At 33.5% G+C, this 17,317-nt stretch overlaps 1 protein-coding gene across 1 annotated transcript; it reads right to left on the reverse strand.

The window, feature by feature from the left end:
- Positions 1–11,077: 11,077 nt before the first annotated feature.
- On the reverse strand, positions 11,078–11,668 carry LOC113381159. Its single transcript, XM_026620134.1, has one exon. The coding sequence runs from the start codon at positions 11,666–11,668 to the stop codon at positions 11,078–11,080; it is 591 nt and encodes a 196-aa protein (XP_026475919.1).
- Between the last annotated feature and the right edge of the window lie 5,649 nt (positions 11,669–17,317).

The following is a 17,317-nucleotide window of genomic DNA, read 5'->3' on the forward strand; positions in this document are numbered from 1 at the left end:
ACTCTGCCTGGTAAGAAGACGGTCCTTCAAAATCATCTACAATAGAAGATTTAGTCGCAGTTTCAATATTATCTATTGTAAAAGCACTAGTACTCGGCAAATTAATATTATCCCGTTTGCATTCAGATATCTGCAAAATAATTTCCGAACGTAATATCTGCATTTCCCAAACAAGCCTTCTATCAAAATGAGACTTCTATCAGACATATTTTTTTATAGACTTTTTTGACAAATTACATAGTCGAACAACAAGAAATTCTGAATATTTTATATTCCAATATTGTCTAAGATTATAGTAGCGTAAGTACAGTACTTGAATCATCAAACAAGAACATGCAAATGACGCCGAACAATTCTTGAAGAAATTTCTTCATTTTCCCTCTTATTGCCTTCCCATTTTTTATCTTCTTTGAAGATTTATATTTCTTAACATTTTGCAACAAACAACCTGTTTGTTTCTTTTACCAGTAACTCAAAAAATCATCGCCAATGATAAATCTACTGAACTTTCTATAATTTCCGTTTCCTTTGGAAACACTTCAACTCCATCATTACCTAAATATCGATTTATATCCATATGAATATCATTTTCGGACCATGGTGTAGTTGTAACATTATTATATTCGTCATCGGAATCGCTTCCCTCTGAATCGCTTTCCATATGTAAAACATTCACTACTAATAAGAATGTCTGACTTAACACTTTCACTTATATCATTTTCGATAATATATCGGCATACACGTTGCAATGTTATTACATTCAACACCCTGTTTGTTGTTCCATTATAAACCACGTTAAATAGTAAATAATTTCAATATATATATATATATATATATATATATATATATATATATATATATTTAATTAAAAACTCAAAATAAATCGACTCTATGATGACAACACAAGCACTGTTACTCGGTAAAAGAACTTACTACGTCACCGACTACTGCAACTGGAATACGAGTGACGTATTATTACGTCGGCGGATAGCGAACAAATAATGACGTAGTACTACGTCAGCGGCCAGTAAAGATCCAACCTGAGAAAATTGGATTGGAATAACTCTTTGCTAAATAAACATCTCCTATCGTCTTCTTTTCTGCAAAGCCGCAAATATATCATCTCGACTAACTTCTACTTCTAGGCCAACGACTGGCAACATTCATTTCAATCAACTTTAGTCTTAACATACCTTTAAGAGTTCGAAGTAAAAGTAAACATTGATGGAAATTTCCGGAAAACGAGAGCGAAATCTGAGAATCGTGTTGTATCCATTTGGTAAAGGTATGAGCTTGTGTAGTTTAGAATTTTTTCCGCAATGAAAAAACTATTGACTTAAAAAGTAGCATTTCCTTGACTTTATTTGAAATATAGAGGATGAAAGGCATCTGATGGCTTGCGGCTATAGAAATAGGTAATAGGCTATGCCATAGGTGGGAAACCTGCGGCCTCCGGGAGGTTCTTGTGCGGCCCCTTGCCGTCTAGTACAAAATACTGCTATTTTAGTTACTTTCAAACAACTATTGTACATCAACGTCACGACAGTTCTGCGAAAAATCCCACTAAAAACAGTTATATTGTAACATGTCATCAGATTACTAGCCTGAAACACAGGCTCTTAGGCAGATACAAAATAAAGATCTAATATATTATATTAATATTATTTAATATAAGCAATATTTTCGATTTCGCAAGACATCGCCCATTATATGATTCAAGAAGTATTATAAAAAAATTAACAGTGCAGAAGAATTGTTAGCACCCGGGTTGAAGATTTTTATGCGTATCCGTAGTAAAATGATAAAAATTTATTCTTCTCGCAACCAAAGCAAATCCGCAGCTTTGGCGGAGATCGGAGCAACCAGATTTTACCTAGATATATTGGCTATTATGAGACCGTAGTTATAAAATGACACAAAACTATACCTTTTATCATAAAATACAAAAATATATTTTTAAAAATTGCTGTAGGCAAAATATGTATCCGTATTTATTTGCACATAATATATAGAATTTATTTATATTTAAATCTTGAAATATAAATATAGAGTAAGGTATTTGAAATGAGAACTCAAATGCAAAATATAAATGAACAGTACATTTTGTGCATAATAAATACATATTTTAATTAAAATATATCTTTCACGTTCATTATTGTTAAAATAATGTTAAAATATATATAATAATACGCTTATTTTCATGGGTAAACATTATTATTCTCTAAATCTAATTAAATAATATTTTTTAAATTATATTTTTAAATGTCTGTCAATAGTGTCTAGGTATATTTATTTTGGAAAGAGGTAACGTTGCGTTATGTATATGCATAATGCATTAATCCTTTTTTTGTTATGATAACTATTGTCATGAATAACAACAAGCAGGAATATTCATACCGAAAGTTCACAAATGAATTTAATCTGTTTTTTCCAAAGCCCGAAATTCCCTAAATTAACCGTTAACACCTTAGTTTGCAATGAATTCAATGGTATAAGAAAAATATATAATTTTTTATTTCAAATAATTATGTTACAATAAGAATATGAATCAAATTCAAATCAAAAGACTTTAATATCATTTTTATATAAAAAATGAATGTTTAAATGAAATTAAAACGAACTAAAATTCGATTTTATCGAAACGAAGTCGATTTTATCTCATTACATACGTTCGAAACATACCAACTTTTTTTCCAATATTCAAGAAAAATGAATAAAATTTTGTTCGATTTTCTTCGACAAAAAACAAAGCAAAATAAGTCACTAACTTAGTGTTTAAAAAATATTTTTTTATTGTATTTTTTGTAATATTGTTATATCATTTTATATCATTGTTATTATATATTATATTTAAAATTTTGAAGTGTTTTATTTATTTTTTTCTATATAATGCAATAAATTGTTAAAACTATAAAAAAAACTATAATAATTTCACAAAAGTCACTTTATTAGGTCAATCAGCTTATGCGGCCTCTTTTATTGCTGCTTAATTTAAGTGTGGCCTCTAATGGCAAAAAGGTTCCCCACCTCTGGGCTATGCTGTGCATTTATCTGAAGGAAACATATGTGACGATGTATCCACAACAATTTCAACGCCAAAACTACTTAGCTCTGGTATGGTTAACTGATAATTATGACTTGCACTTATAACTTTGCTAATCTGTACTACAGGATTGCCCAGATGTATTTTCTTCTTAGAGAGTATAGATAGACTGCCGTCCTCGTCTTAGTGACCATTCTCGCCGACTTGAAAAGAAATATCTATAATGTTGATACTGGTTTAGTAATTCAATCAAAATACTATTAATAAAAGAGAGAGACAGTTTAGTTGTACTGGCATCCATACCGCTTATATCCACCACTTTCTTGAATCGAATCAGGATCACCAATTGTTTCAACGACATTAATATTATTGAACGTTTCTGTATTCTTTCTTGAACTTAACTCTGGCTCTGACTTACCCATGACTCCAAATAATAAAAATAATGCAAATGGAGCCAACTGTACCGCATTAGACACCATCTGAATAACCCTACCCCTCTTCTATCAACTTGTTTACGTTCAATAGAAGTCGTAATGTGCAACGCTTTTATTCATGTTTGATCGAACGAATTGAAACGGCGCTCTGAATCGGAACTTTATAAATATTAAACGTGAATCATTGAATTTTAATAACTTTGCATCTAAAGATGTTGTGCTCCATTCTAGTAAAACATTAATCCCAACTACTAACTTATCTCGTGTCATATCAATCAACAAGTAACGCCAATACCTGAAGAAATCTTCAGCATTTTTAATGTACTGTTTTGGGCTCTTCTCAATATAATTGGTAACAATATTAATCTTAAAGTCATTACCATGTACCTTGGAAAAAATTGTTAACTTTTTGATTGATGAACCATGGGTACAAATAAATGGAAGGCATCTATCTGAAATTTATATTATTTGATAAATTAATACTGTCCATTTTAGTAGCACGTGAGAAACATACGCAAATTTTAAAACTGCACTGTATGCAATTTTTAAATTTTTTTTGAGTTACGATTAAAGAGCCTAAGGAAAATTCAATTTCTGAGGAGGTGATGAATCGTCCCCGAAATGTCAAATTATGCAGTTTTAAATAAAAAATTAAAGTTTTTATATGAGGAACATAACCTGAAAGATATTAACCGTCCAGTTAAATATTTATATCAAATATTTTAAAATGAAGTAATATTGCATGTATATCTATATACATTTGGTTAAGCCTTGCATTCCAAACGACCACATAAAAAGCATAACTCGTGTTATTTTAGTAAATCAAGATAATAGTTTGAGGATGACATTTTTTATTAATTTATAAATCGTTCGGTAGATATTAATGAACCGATTCTGCCGCATAAAAGTCATTAGATTTTGTATCTAACAACCTGAGAAAAACGCTTGACTGCACAGAAACCACATGGCTTTTGACAATGTATTTTTGTGGGGCAGAAACGGTCCATAAATCTTAGTTTTACTCATGCTATTTATAAACGTTTTGTTTACGAGTTTCTTGTTGAGCGAAAATAAATCTTAGAAATGTGATGCTAAATTCTTCAAGTACAGTTTGCCTAAGTATTCAAATTATGTATTGCATTGTTAACGATAAAGTGTCGGTAGTTTTCTTGAATTGATTTTTCCGTGAAATTTTTTGAAATTATGTGTGTGTTGTGTTTAAATATATAAAATTAGTTTGAATGTACTGAACTCGAATATAAATGAATTAATTGCTAAATGATAGCAAAACAAATTGGGGTATAATATTTATAACAGGAAATGGTTAATATATTGTGGAAATAATAATGTTATAAATAGAATGAAAAATTATTACGCTGTTGAAAAAAACACTATTATATAAGTACAAGCACTGTTATTCATTATACTACAGCAGTTCTGAAAAGAATTTATATATAATTAAATCAATGGGTCAACAATTACTAAATACTGATACTAATAACGACTGATAATTTAATATTGTATTGCGATTCCAATACAACTTGTTAAAGAACGATCAAGTACTACTGGAAGTGAGCATATTAAATATTTGAATATGGTAGAAAGCAAATGATGCATAGTTTTCCTCCTACTTGAAACAAATGAGCATAAAACATGTCATGGGAGGAATTAAACTTGGCTCAGACAAATAAATTATATGAGGAGTTGGTGCACTATTTTCTGTACAATTTTGACATCAATATACGTAACTATGATCAAATACGATGTGGTCAGGATCTTTATGGCTGAAGAATATTACCATTTTGTTCGACTATTTGTTCAAAAGTCGAACATATTCAGGTGCGACCACATAAAGAAAACCTTGAGTTATGTTCACTGTGATGTCAATGATTTGATTGCTTTTATGTGCCGGAGTATGTGAAACATTTCATTTACATGCAATATTGCCAAATCAATCTAGTGAAAGACATTCACAAGCTATCGTTATCTTTATTATTGTGAATAGTTTTCGAACAAATAGGAAAGCACCGCCATGGATATATCATATTGACCAGATATAGAATTTACGGCGGGTACTTATATTGAATGATATATTGATCATTTAATATTTTTAATTAAGTTTACATGGGTACTAACAAGATTTGGGTGTAGTCAACGTATTACAGATTATTTCTGTCACATATTGCCACATATTAAACGAAAGGCTAACCTTAGTTTGAACGAAGAAGGAATTTTGACATAACCAATTATTTTGGTATATTTTAAAAAATCTTAAAGGCATTTGACCTTCAATAACCTCCATACATAATCAATCAAGGTGGATTGTTTTCTGGATCAGTAGAATTGTAATTGAGGATCATGGATCAAATGATATATAATTTGGCAGTCGAAGATATTTTAATGATGCTTACAGGATTTAATATATTAATGAAAATGAAACATGTCGTACAGCATGGATATTATATATAAAAATGGTAGACTGAATGACATCGATTCGTGATCATTCGACTACTTTTAAAATTGTCGATAGCTGCAAATATTAAAAAAAAATGGGGGTTAATTAATAACTAATTTAACTAATTTTGAATATTCAATAAACAACACACCATGTAACGAGTAAGATGTAATATGTAGTATTTTTGTTTTTTATCAATTTTTATAATTGAAGAAGTACCAACAAATACACATAAACAATGCATATACAATCAGGCAATCAACAATTAATATACAAAAGTGTTCCAATGTGGAAATTTGAATGTAAAATTTTATAAGTCAACTTAATAATAATATAATTACAGTTATCATATACAACAATATAATTGCACATATTATCGCAATTATGATAAGTAAAACATGTTTTTTGTCTTATAATTTTACATTCATATTTCTATTTACTGCTATATTTTATATATACATATTTAACGTGGCATAGGATTTGTTTTCGACTATACAAGATTCTGCAAATTGTGCAATACGATAAGTTCGTATTTTTATATTAGAAACGAAAATACTTAATCGATATTTACTGATGACATTTCAATGTTTGTAATATCCTCATATTAGAATTCATATTTCATTCAGGTATGCTTTTTATGTCGTTGCTTGTTCTGCTCTAGTGTAATAATATTTTATTTTTAACACCTAAACTATTTATACATTTTAGAAATGTTAATGTCTTTCACATACACGTGCAGCACTTTTCTTTCAACTTTATGTGCTTTCGCTTTTGGCTTTACTATTTACATATAGCAATTTGTGTATGGAATAAGAAAGCTTCAGTGTTTTCAAAATAATTAAACGTTTCGGATAAACGGTTTGTCTCCTTCCTCAATAATTGCTTCGTACATTTTTCATATATAATTGTCAGCAACCAAATAATTTAAGAACTTTGGTACGAGCGGAATGCCCTAGACAGCCGGGCGTTGCATTTAGTGGACGGCCTTAATATGAACGAACGTTGCATGCAACTTTACTCAGAGAATTGTGAGCAAGAGGTAAATTTAAATTCTGTAGCCTTGATTAACCGGCAGAACCAGGACTATATTTTGTAACCTAGTACGTACTTCTTGTAGCATTTTCTTCAGATCGCAGTAGCTCTGTCCTGTGCGGCGACATCCTTTATGGAGGTGTAATTACAGGGAGTTGCGATCTAGTTTTTATATGATGTTTACCACTTTGTATGACTCGCCCCTCTCTTTGAAAAGTTTTCCATGTGTGTCGGTCAATTCGCTAAATCTCCTCTCCTGGTCTTCGTCTAGCGTTTTTGCTTCGAGGGTACACATGGGATTAAAATACTTTTTCTCTAAGTATTCTGTGAATCGTAAATCGAATTCATTATTCTATGGTTTCGATAAATCCTCGTTCCTCAGACAGTCTTTTGTTTGAATCTCCAGTTGAATTAATTTTAATCGCAGTTGTTTGGTAACAAAATCCGAGCAATTTATGAATAATCATTTAGAACATTATTTACTCCCGTTAGTGGTACGTTCAAAGAGGTGCTCATTGAGTTCCCCGAGGGGAGACTCATGAGTTAAGCAAATAATTTTACCAATCACTAATAATCACGATTTATTAACACAATAACAATCACAAGAACTATTTAATATAATAGGGTCGTGCCTGGGTATAAGGCCGCCTGCGTGCCAGCAAATATAGCCGCCCCTGTAAAAAAAATATATATATATATTATATAAATATACATGCGCAGTTCTCAGAATGAAAATTATATATAATTTAAATATAACATTACAATTAAAATAATACTAATAATTAATAGTTTAAGTAACATCATTTAAAGTTTACTCGGCGCGATGTTTTTGAAGCAAAGTCTTCAATCGCCTCCTGAATACTAAAATGATCAGCAATTTCATTTTCTATCGCTATTATTGACAAATTACTAAGACGTTCTTGAGACATTGATGTTCTCGGGTAATTTTTAATTATTTTTAGTTTTGTAAAACTTCTTTCTCCACATGCAACAGATACAGGAACTGTCAGTAAAAGTTTTAAACTTTGGGAAAGACGTTTCCAAGCTGTATTTATATAAAAATTTAATTAATTCTTGAGGGTCTTTCCTTTCTTTTATAAGAATTTTTAAAGAAACTAATTCATCGAAAAGTTCTATGCCACTGATATCGCAGGATTCATCGCCATCTTTAAATTTGTTTTGTAAATCGAAACAATTTTGTTTTATTTCGTTGAGTTCCATATCAATAAATTTATAAAGAAACCCAAAAGAGTTTTCAAAGTTTGATAGTGTTTAGAAACGGGTGGTCAATGATGAAACTGCCGTATCAATTATGATATAGTAAAAATTAATTTTAAAGTTTTCTTTTGGTGTCAATAGATGTCTTCGTCTCCTTCATAGCTGAATAGTTTTCGGTGGCGTCGGCGGCTTACACTAATTTCAGCAGGAAAATCTGGTACTGCTTCTAATACTTCACAAAGTTTATTAGCCATTTTCAAATAATTCTCAAAACTCTCATTATTTCTTATGCTTTCAAAAAATTTCAATACATCTTTTATTGATTGGGCGCACGAACTAATGTTCCAAGAAACTTTCTGCATTATTTTACTAATGAAGTCCACCTTTTCCAAAACTTTATGCCATATTATTATTGAACATATGAATTTATAAGATTTAATTTTCATTGCCAAACATTCAGCTTCATGTCGAACTACTGGCGTAAGAGATTTTTCGACTATTTCTATGAGGCTATCATAAATTTCACCTAATTTGTGGCGCAGTGGTCTAATTGCTTTAGTTTTTGCTTCCCACCGAGTTTCACAAACTTGTTTTAATGTTAATGTTTTTATAGAGTTTTTTAATATTTGCCACCTAAATGGTGAACCGCTGAAAAAATTGTAAATAGCTGATATGTTACTAAAAAATCTACAGTTGAATTCGTTTTTGCAGCCCAATATGTTTTCCGGACATATTACACCCATTATCGTATCCCTGGCCCCTCATGTAATTAATATTTAATCCTAGATGATTTAGCTTTTCAATTAAGAAGTTATATAAATAATCTGCAGTGGCTTTTTCTGATTGATAAAAACCAATAAAATTTTCTCGTATTTCAACTCATCATTTTCAATATGTACATACCTGAAAACTAATGTGATTTGCTCGACATGCCCAGCATCCGGGATACAGTCTAAAATCACAGAAAAATATTTTGCCTCTTTTATAGATTTTAGTATATAATTTTGAATTTGGGTCGCAAGTATAGAAATTATTTCATTTTGAAATCGATTTCCCAGGTAATGTGGCATGTGGTTTTCTAAAGCGATTGATTTTTGTGCTCGCTTTATGTGATCTGCCATTATATCATCGAATTTTCCTATCATTTTGATGGCCTTCAAAAAGTTACCATTATTTTTTTCGTACAATTTGTTCGAAGATCTTCTAAAAGCTAAACACTGTCCAGCTAAAAATTGCACCACAGATATCATTTGCGTGGCAATTTGACACCATCGTTTTTCCTCAGCATTATAATAGCGTTGCATATCCTTATCAATTGTGGTTTTCCTTTTTAAATTTAACTCCAATTCTTTCCACGAGCTGCAGTTTTGGATATGTTGAGATGTTTTTTCGTGGCGAGGTAGTATTTCTGATGTGTGTTGCCAATCGTTGAAGCCTTCGTTTACTAATTTCATTTCTTGTTTGCTAAATAATTTACAACAAACGCAATATATGATGTCATTTTTCGGTGAATAGATTAACCACTCACGATTGAACTTTTGACCATTAGACATTTTTCGATAAAAATAAACATTTGAAAACGATCTTCCTGATTGATTTTCTGCATATGCTGATTGTACATTTTGAACAGGGCCCTTTTCGATTAAAATATCTAGCACTTTATTGGTAAGTGCCAAAGGCCAGGTTGCTGGATCATTCAGTTCCATACACATCGCAGAATAAGCTTCATCAATTTCATTAATATCGTCGATACTTGCTACTGCTATATCTTTAATTTCATCATTGCTATCAATATTGTCATCAACATTTGCGCCATCGGTAGATAATTTATTTTCAGTTTTATTTAAATCACTAATTGAACTTGTTTGACTACTGCAAGTATTTCCCGTTTCTGAAGATTTCTCCAAAAATTTTTTTAGTGAACCAAACATTTTGTTGGATTCATTTTGTTTTTCCTCCCGCTTTCTCTTATACAGGGCTCCAGACAATCTTATAGCTTTTCTATCAGACATTCTTAAGCTTTTTACCAAAATGTTAAAAATATCAAAAATAATTTATATTCAAATTAGTAATACATTTTTCTTATTATTATTAATAAATATGACGAAATTTTTAGCATGGAACAAAAATTTTACTTACCCTGGTAAACAAAATTTTCCTTTATTACTTAAACTTTAACTATTACACGCTCAAAACACTTAATTAATTAATACACACTGAATAACTTAACGCTTACGCACGAACTAATCGCCCTTTTTATGCGTATGGCTGTTTTTAACCAAAATTATTGTTTATATTATATTCGATAAAGTGCTTGAAGTCTCTTGGAAATGTTAAGATTATGATAAGAAAAGATGAATTCATAATTGTATATATTATAAAATAAACTTTAACGCCTCTTGAAATTGTAAACAAACATCTCGAATTACCGTCAAGAGATATGTTGTTATATGCTTATGTTAGTTTTAACGTAAATCAATCAATGATTGCCAGTGTTTTATTTGTGGTCAGGTACGGAACCAACTAGTCTGTTTTTAAATTTCAAAGCATATATTGTTTAACATGGTTTTATATCAAACTGTTAAGTATAAATCTCATGTGTGAAAACAAATCCTGCTCAATTATCCAGAGAAAGATTTCGCCGAAGCATCAAAAACTACTCTAATCGTATTGAAGTTATTATCCTTCACAACAGGGTGATGTGGCAAGAAATATAAGTTATTTTGAATTACTTCATCCTGAGTAAGTGAGATCTGCTCAGCGTGCCCTAGTTCAATGTATTCATTCACAAACCGTGAATATGCTGCAAACAAGATACTATCTTTAGAAAACCGCCTCTCTAAATTCAAAAACCTATGTTTTGCACCTAAATACGATGATCCTAGTTTATCAATTTTACCATCTACAAATTTGTTGTCTTGCACTATTTAAAAGAGCTCTCAACTTCTCATGACTGCCCTTTTGTATTACAGGTATGCTATCAATGCTCTGCAAGTGAGCACTGACAATTGAAAATGGATTTTTGTAAGTTTTAATTACAAGATCATATGCTACTGCATAATTTTCATTTGTGAGTCTTATAGTAGATATTAATTCCAAAGCTGATAATGTGAGAGCACCTTTTAAATAGTGCAATTTCTGGACTGGCGCTAATTTTGAATTATTATGTATCAATGAATTAAAAATGTCTATAAAAGCCGTCCACTCACTATACTCCCCATCAAATTTTGGTAACACAATGTCTGACAATTTCACATCTATCACGCTACTTGTTAATTTTTCGGATTTTTGATGGGAGTCAATAATTGATTTTATCTCAGCCATCATATCAAAGTATAATTCAGAGTACTTAAGGTACTCATCAGTGTACACGCCTGGAGACATGCTTTCAAGCTGCACGTACACCTCATCCCAGTTGTGGATACGTTCAACTAGCTTCTGCTTCCGAACAGAGAGACCCTTTACGTTGTCGCCCTCCTGTAACATATTTGTTGATGGCATTGAATGAGGCCTTAATAATTTTATAGGTGCCTTCCAATGAATCCGCATCCGCCATTATACGAGCCAGTTATACTATACTAAATTAATATTATTACTACAAGTGCTACACAATGTACAAAGAAAATGAAGAGATCTTAACACATATTACTCAGTCAATTAATACGGGAACAAAGTCAACAAACACACTTATATGAAATGTGTAACAATAGTGAGGTTACTGCAATGCATAGAATTATGAATGACTCACGAACCCCGTGTTTTGAAATACACGAGTCAGCGATGATCCTAATTTTTGTCTTCCACGTGGGATCCTAGTAACACGATATACTCCCCAACTTGTGTAGTAGCTTGTCGATTATCACTTAATCATCAAGTTGTACGAAATTAGTGATTGAATGAATACCTTTTTCTTGCGCTGCGAGCTGAATCCTAACCTCAAAAATTTGGAACTCCCAAATCTTTAAGTGACGACGATGATTTCAGCGTCCGAACTGCTAGCTTGATTAAGGATATTCTTGTTGCTCTGCTTTTTGTTTACGAACGACATAGACAATTTCAATGCCGCATTCGTAAACAAAACAATACACGCCGGTGATACTACTTGTATATAAAAAACTTTCCTCACCACAGTGTATAATAATTCTCAAAAATAAAGCTTGCACTGATGAATATCCGTGAGAAAGACCAAATTATGGTATAATGAAATACTGGATGGGTTATGAGTTAATGTATTTGACACGATGTTTACTCCTCGGCGGTATATGTACAAGAGAGAGATTACAATCTATGCAACTATTGCGGAAAGTCATGTCAAAACGTGAACATTACGTTTTGCATGACATGTCGCCAACATAACAATAACGCGTCGTTCTGACAGTACGAACGACGCGCGCGAAGCTTGAATTCACAGTTAGAACTATGAATAATTCTGTCCACTTATCAATAATCTATTTACTTCGTCAGGATATTATATTTATATTTACATGAGATGTTCATTCTTCGACGGCAAAATTAGAAAAGGGATTAATCCTAAGCATTAACGTACTAAGTGTAGCAATTCCCGCGCTCAAAAGTGCAGGAACTAGGCGACCATAGAGTTATTCTCGGTCGAACATTCAAAATGCCGTAACATTCGGCCATCCTAAACTTCACTCGTCCCCGAGTAAATAGTTTCTAAAACGCGCTGGTCTATGGCTCTGACGTTGTGGGCAACTCCTGGAATCTTCCTGTCTCAGATGATCTCCTTCCAGTCCTGCTTGATCTTCTTTCAGTCCTGTCCGGTCTTCTCCCAGTCCCTGGTCTTCCTCTCTCCGTCGTCGTCCTCTTCGGCTCCAACGGTGTTCTCTTCTTCATTTGCGGCAGGTTTCCACAGCTTCAGTTGAGATACATGAGCTGTAGTACGGTATCTTCTTCCGGTTGCATCTTCCTGCATGTTGATGATGCCGTAAGTATCTCCTGGTAGTATTCTGTAGATCACCATTGATCCTCTGCAACTTCACGGAATCGCCCGTTAGGATTGGCGCTGTTTTGCCATACACCATGTCGCCTATGTTCAAATGCACGTTTCGATGAGCATGTTTGTCATATCTCTCTTTGAATTTCGCCTGTGACATCTCAATTTTCTCGAGAGCATCTTTTTGGAGTATCACTGGTTCTGTATAGCGCTCTTCTCGTTCAGTCAGCTTCCGTAGTGGTCCATAATCCCTCCCTGGTATGTATCCATACAGCAGCTCAAAGGGGGTCCGTCCCGTACTCTTGTTGAATGATGAGTTCAAGTCCCACGCTACAGTCTTCTGCTTCCTGTCCCAATCCTTGCCGGTCTCGTCCTCCAGTGTCGCCTGATTCACGAGTAGTTCAGCGTGTGTCGAATTCCATGTCTCGTGCAGAAGTCCTGGAATCCCTTGGTTGTGAAACAGGTTCCTCGATCCGTAATCAACCTCATTGGGGCTCCATATGTCAGCACAAAGTCTTCCATCTTCCTGATCGCAGTTCGCGCTGATGTATTCCTACACGGCTCCAACCTAACAAATTTAGTCAAATTTCAAATTAGAACAAGTATATATTTGTTCTGTTTGCCACTCTTGACAAAAGGTCCCAAATATTCTACATGAACTATTGCAAACGGTCTCTCGCCTGGTGTTATTGGGTGCAGCTCTCCTGCCTTCTTACCAATTTGGGCCTTTGTCAATCAGGCAGTGCACGCTTTAATATGTTGTCTAATATATCAACGCATTCCTGGAAAAAATTAAAACCGTTGCATCTGATGCAACGTACGATCCAATCCAAAGTGTCCGCCATAATCATGGAATCTGATTGCCATCACCTTCCTCACAGTTTTGGGTATCACGTACTTCTCTCCATCACCTGTGGATTTGTACACTATACTTGACCTTACCAGATATCCCTCAACCTCCGACTTTTAGTGTGGACTTCTCTCAACACTCCGTTTGGATAAAACCTCTATTTTTCTCTTTAATAATGGATCGTGGTGTTGATACACTAACACCTCGTCCTCTTGGGTTGTCATGCTATAGATGGTAACCACATCCTCCAGCTGGTCCATAGCAGAAGCTTCTTCTGTTGGAGCCCTGCTCAATGCATCCACATGCTGCATTTTCTCACGTGGTCTATGCTCAATGTCAAAGCTAAACTCTGACAAAATGGTGTATCATCTCACAATCTGAGGATTTTTCGTCTTATTGGCATTCAGGAACACTAATGACTGGGAATGTGTAATGATAGTAAAATGCAAATTAATTAACAGACTCCTCAGTCTAGTTACGCCCCATATTATCGCCTGGAGTTCTAGCTTGCTGGAACGGTAATTTCCCTCTGGTTCATTAGTCCTGCGGCTGATAGCATACACAGGGTGCATTAGCTGATCATCCCCTCTCTGCAAAAGCATGGCTGCTAGTCCCAGAGAACTTGCATCTGTATGCAGCTCTGTGCGCCTGTCAGGGTCAAATATTTTCAGCAGAGGTCTGCTCGTAAGTGCGTTCTTTAAATCATTGAATAATTCCTGTCCATGTGAACTTTACATCAGCCTTCAGGAAACCAGTAAGTAACCTGCTCCTCTCTGCAAAGCGGGGTATAACCAATGAATCTCCTCACCTCATGAACATTCTTTGGTGCAGGAAATTCCTCTATGGCTTTCACTTTCCGTGAACCAGGCTCTATTCCCTTGCTAGAGATTTCCATCCCCAGGTAGCTCACCTTCTCCTTTAAGAACTCGCACTCTGAAAGTTTGATAGTCATACCTGCTTTCTTTAATGCCTCTAGCACGGCTAACAATCTTTACTTCAAGTCATTCCAGTTCCTTTCTGGAATTAAAATATCGTCGAGGTAATATAATACAACCTTATCCCTCAGAGGTCACAATGTGAAGGCTCAGTTTGGAGAAGTAGGATGGTGCATTCATCAGCCCAAAGACCATCCTCGTTAACTGGCCTGTCTCATCTGGGGTAATGAAAGCAGTCTTTTCCATTGCCTCATTCGTTAAGGGAACCTAGAAGTATCCATGGGCTAAATCTAAAACAATAAACATTGTGTTATTAGCCAATAATGCCAAATGGTCGTCCATGATTGGCAAAGAAAAATTCATTCGCTCTGTCTGTCTATTCAGAGCCCTAGATCACGACCACCATGCGGGATTCTCCGGTCTTCTTCTGTGTCAGTAGCACTAGACTAGCATAAGAGGACTCAGCATCCGTCACAATCCCAGCTTCCCTCAACTCTCCAACAATGCGGCTAATTTCCTGCCTCTCTAATTTGCTGGCTCGATAGGGCTTTGCCCTGACTGGTCGGCTGCCTGGTATCTCCTTAACCCTTTTAGTGCCGGGCGAAATGGAGGTGCCTATGCGAGAAAAACCGGCCGAATTTCACAGTTATACAAGGGTTCGGGAAAATGCTTATAAAAACCAAACGAGAAACGATATTTACATGATTCAAAAAGCTGCGTATTATAGATGAAATACAAAACGAAACAATGACACTAGTTTTTTTGTACTCATTTGAGAATTATAGAAAAAAACAAAGGTATATATGTTTATAAATAAAGTAAAAGTTGAGTTCTCTCGTACAAAACGTGTTTGCACATACAAACAGCCATCTTTTCACCACAATTTTATATGGGTCAACTATAATGGGAGAAAAAATGGTCAATACTATTCGGGAGAAAATGGAGAAAACTACTTTTTTCCAATATTTGATGGCTCTTCTTTCATCTAAGTATGAATATAGCATCACGTCTGACGTGTCTACGCCTCCCATGTGTTTGTTATATTCAGCTACGATTGCTGGTTTTTCGACCTGTATTTGTGCATTCCTTTTCCTGATTGTAGTCGTTTTGTTCTGAGCCTTCTCAAATGTGGACATCAGTAAAACATTTTTCTTCTGCGACTTTTTTTCCCGGTACGCTAATAGTAAGACTTCATTATTATTTTGTGTTATATAAAACACTGTCGACAAGTACCGATAAGGGTCCAAATCCACAGCGATTTACGCCGCAGATCGAATATCGCCTGAGTGGCGACCATCGGTGTTTATGTTAGACTTCGGTACCTCTAAGCGATACGAAAAGGTCGTCGTCCACAAAGAGTTAAAACGAAAAACTATTTTTTTTAATTCTCTCATAGTGAAATTAGATCATTTATAACGTATTACAAATTTATTTTGAGATAGAGTTCTCCCGCAATGCGAATAGTAAAGCGCTACGAGGCGCGGGCCGATATATCGGCTCTGGCACTTCCCGCGAGTGTAGCAAGAGCCGATATATCGGCTCCCGGCACTCAAAGGGTTAATGTCCACTTCCTGATGTCTTTCGAGATACATGACCTATAATTATTTAAAACATGTATCAGTTCATTTATGACTTCTTTGCGTTGGTTTCCCATATCTAAGTCAGTCATAACTATAGGATCTGTCTTAGTCTCTGTTTGTCGCTGTACTATCCAAACTTGTCCTGTGTGTATCGTCAAATCTTTTGATAAACTTACAGGTTTGTCATCTAAGTTTAGTACAGGTACAATCAAGTCAGTCTGTTCATCTGTAACCCTGACTAAGTTACTGTCCCTGGAGGTAGTGTTGTTTCATTGGCTAGTAATTTATTTATATATCAATGAAATATTTTATTATATATAAATATATATAAATCATTAAGTTTACCGACAACAATTTATTGGTAATTAAATAGTTTATATATAATTAAATAACCGGAATAATTAATAATAATATAAATATTTTATTATATAATATATATATATATATATATATATATATATATTAATATATAATTAAAAAGATTATTTTACGGAATAATTAAATTTTATATATAAATATATTACTTAATTGAACAACATAAATATAAATTACTAGAAAAAAAATTATCTTCCTATGATTTATCTTCCTATGATTAATTTATATTCAATTTCTATAAAACTTTATTGAATATTAACAAGTATTTTTTTTATTATAATTTTATTATTAGGATTATTTCATGAATGAAATCAAGGAATATTAAAATGAAATTAGGATTATAGTTAATTATAACATTTAATTTGCATTTAAAAAGTATTGAATATCAATTAATCTTAAATAAGAAGCAATAATGCAAATAGTTTCGACCTATTAATTGAT

The sequence above is a fragment of the Ctenocephalides felis genome, unplaced genomic scaffold (assembly GCF_003426905.1).
Source record: "Ctenocephalides felis isolate EL2017-DRISC unplaced genomic scaffold, ASM342690v1 CF-g0.4_SCAFFOLD_02632, whole genome shotgun sequence".
NCBI classification, from domain to species: domain Eukaryota; kingdom Metazoa; phylum Arthropoda; class Insecta; order Siphonaptera; family Pulicidae; genus Ctenocephalides; species Ctenocephalides felis.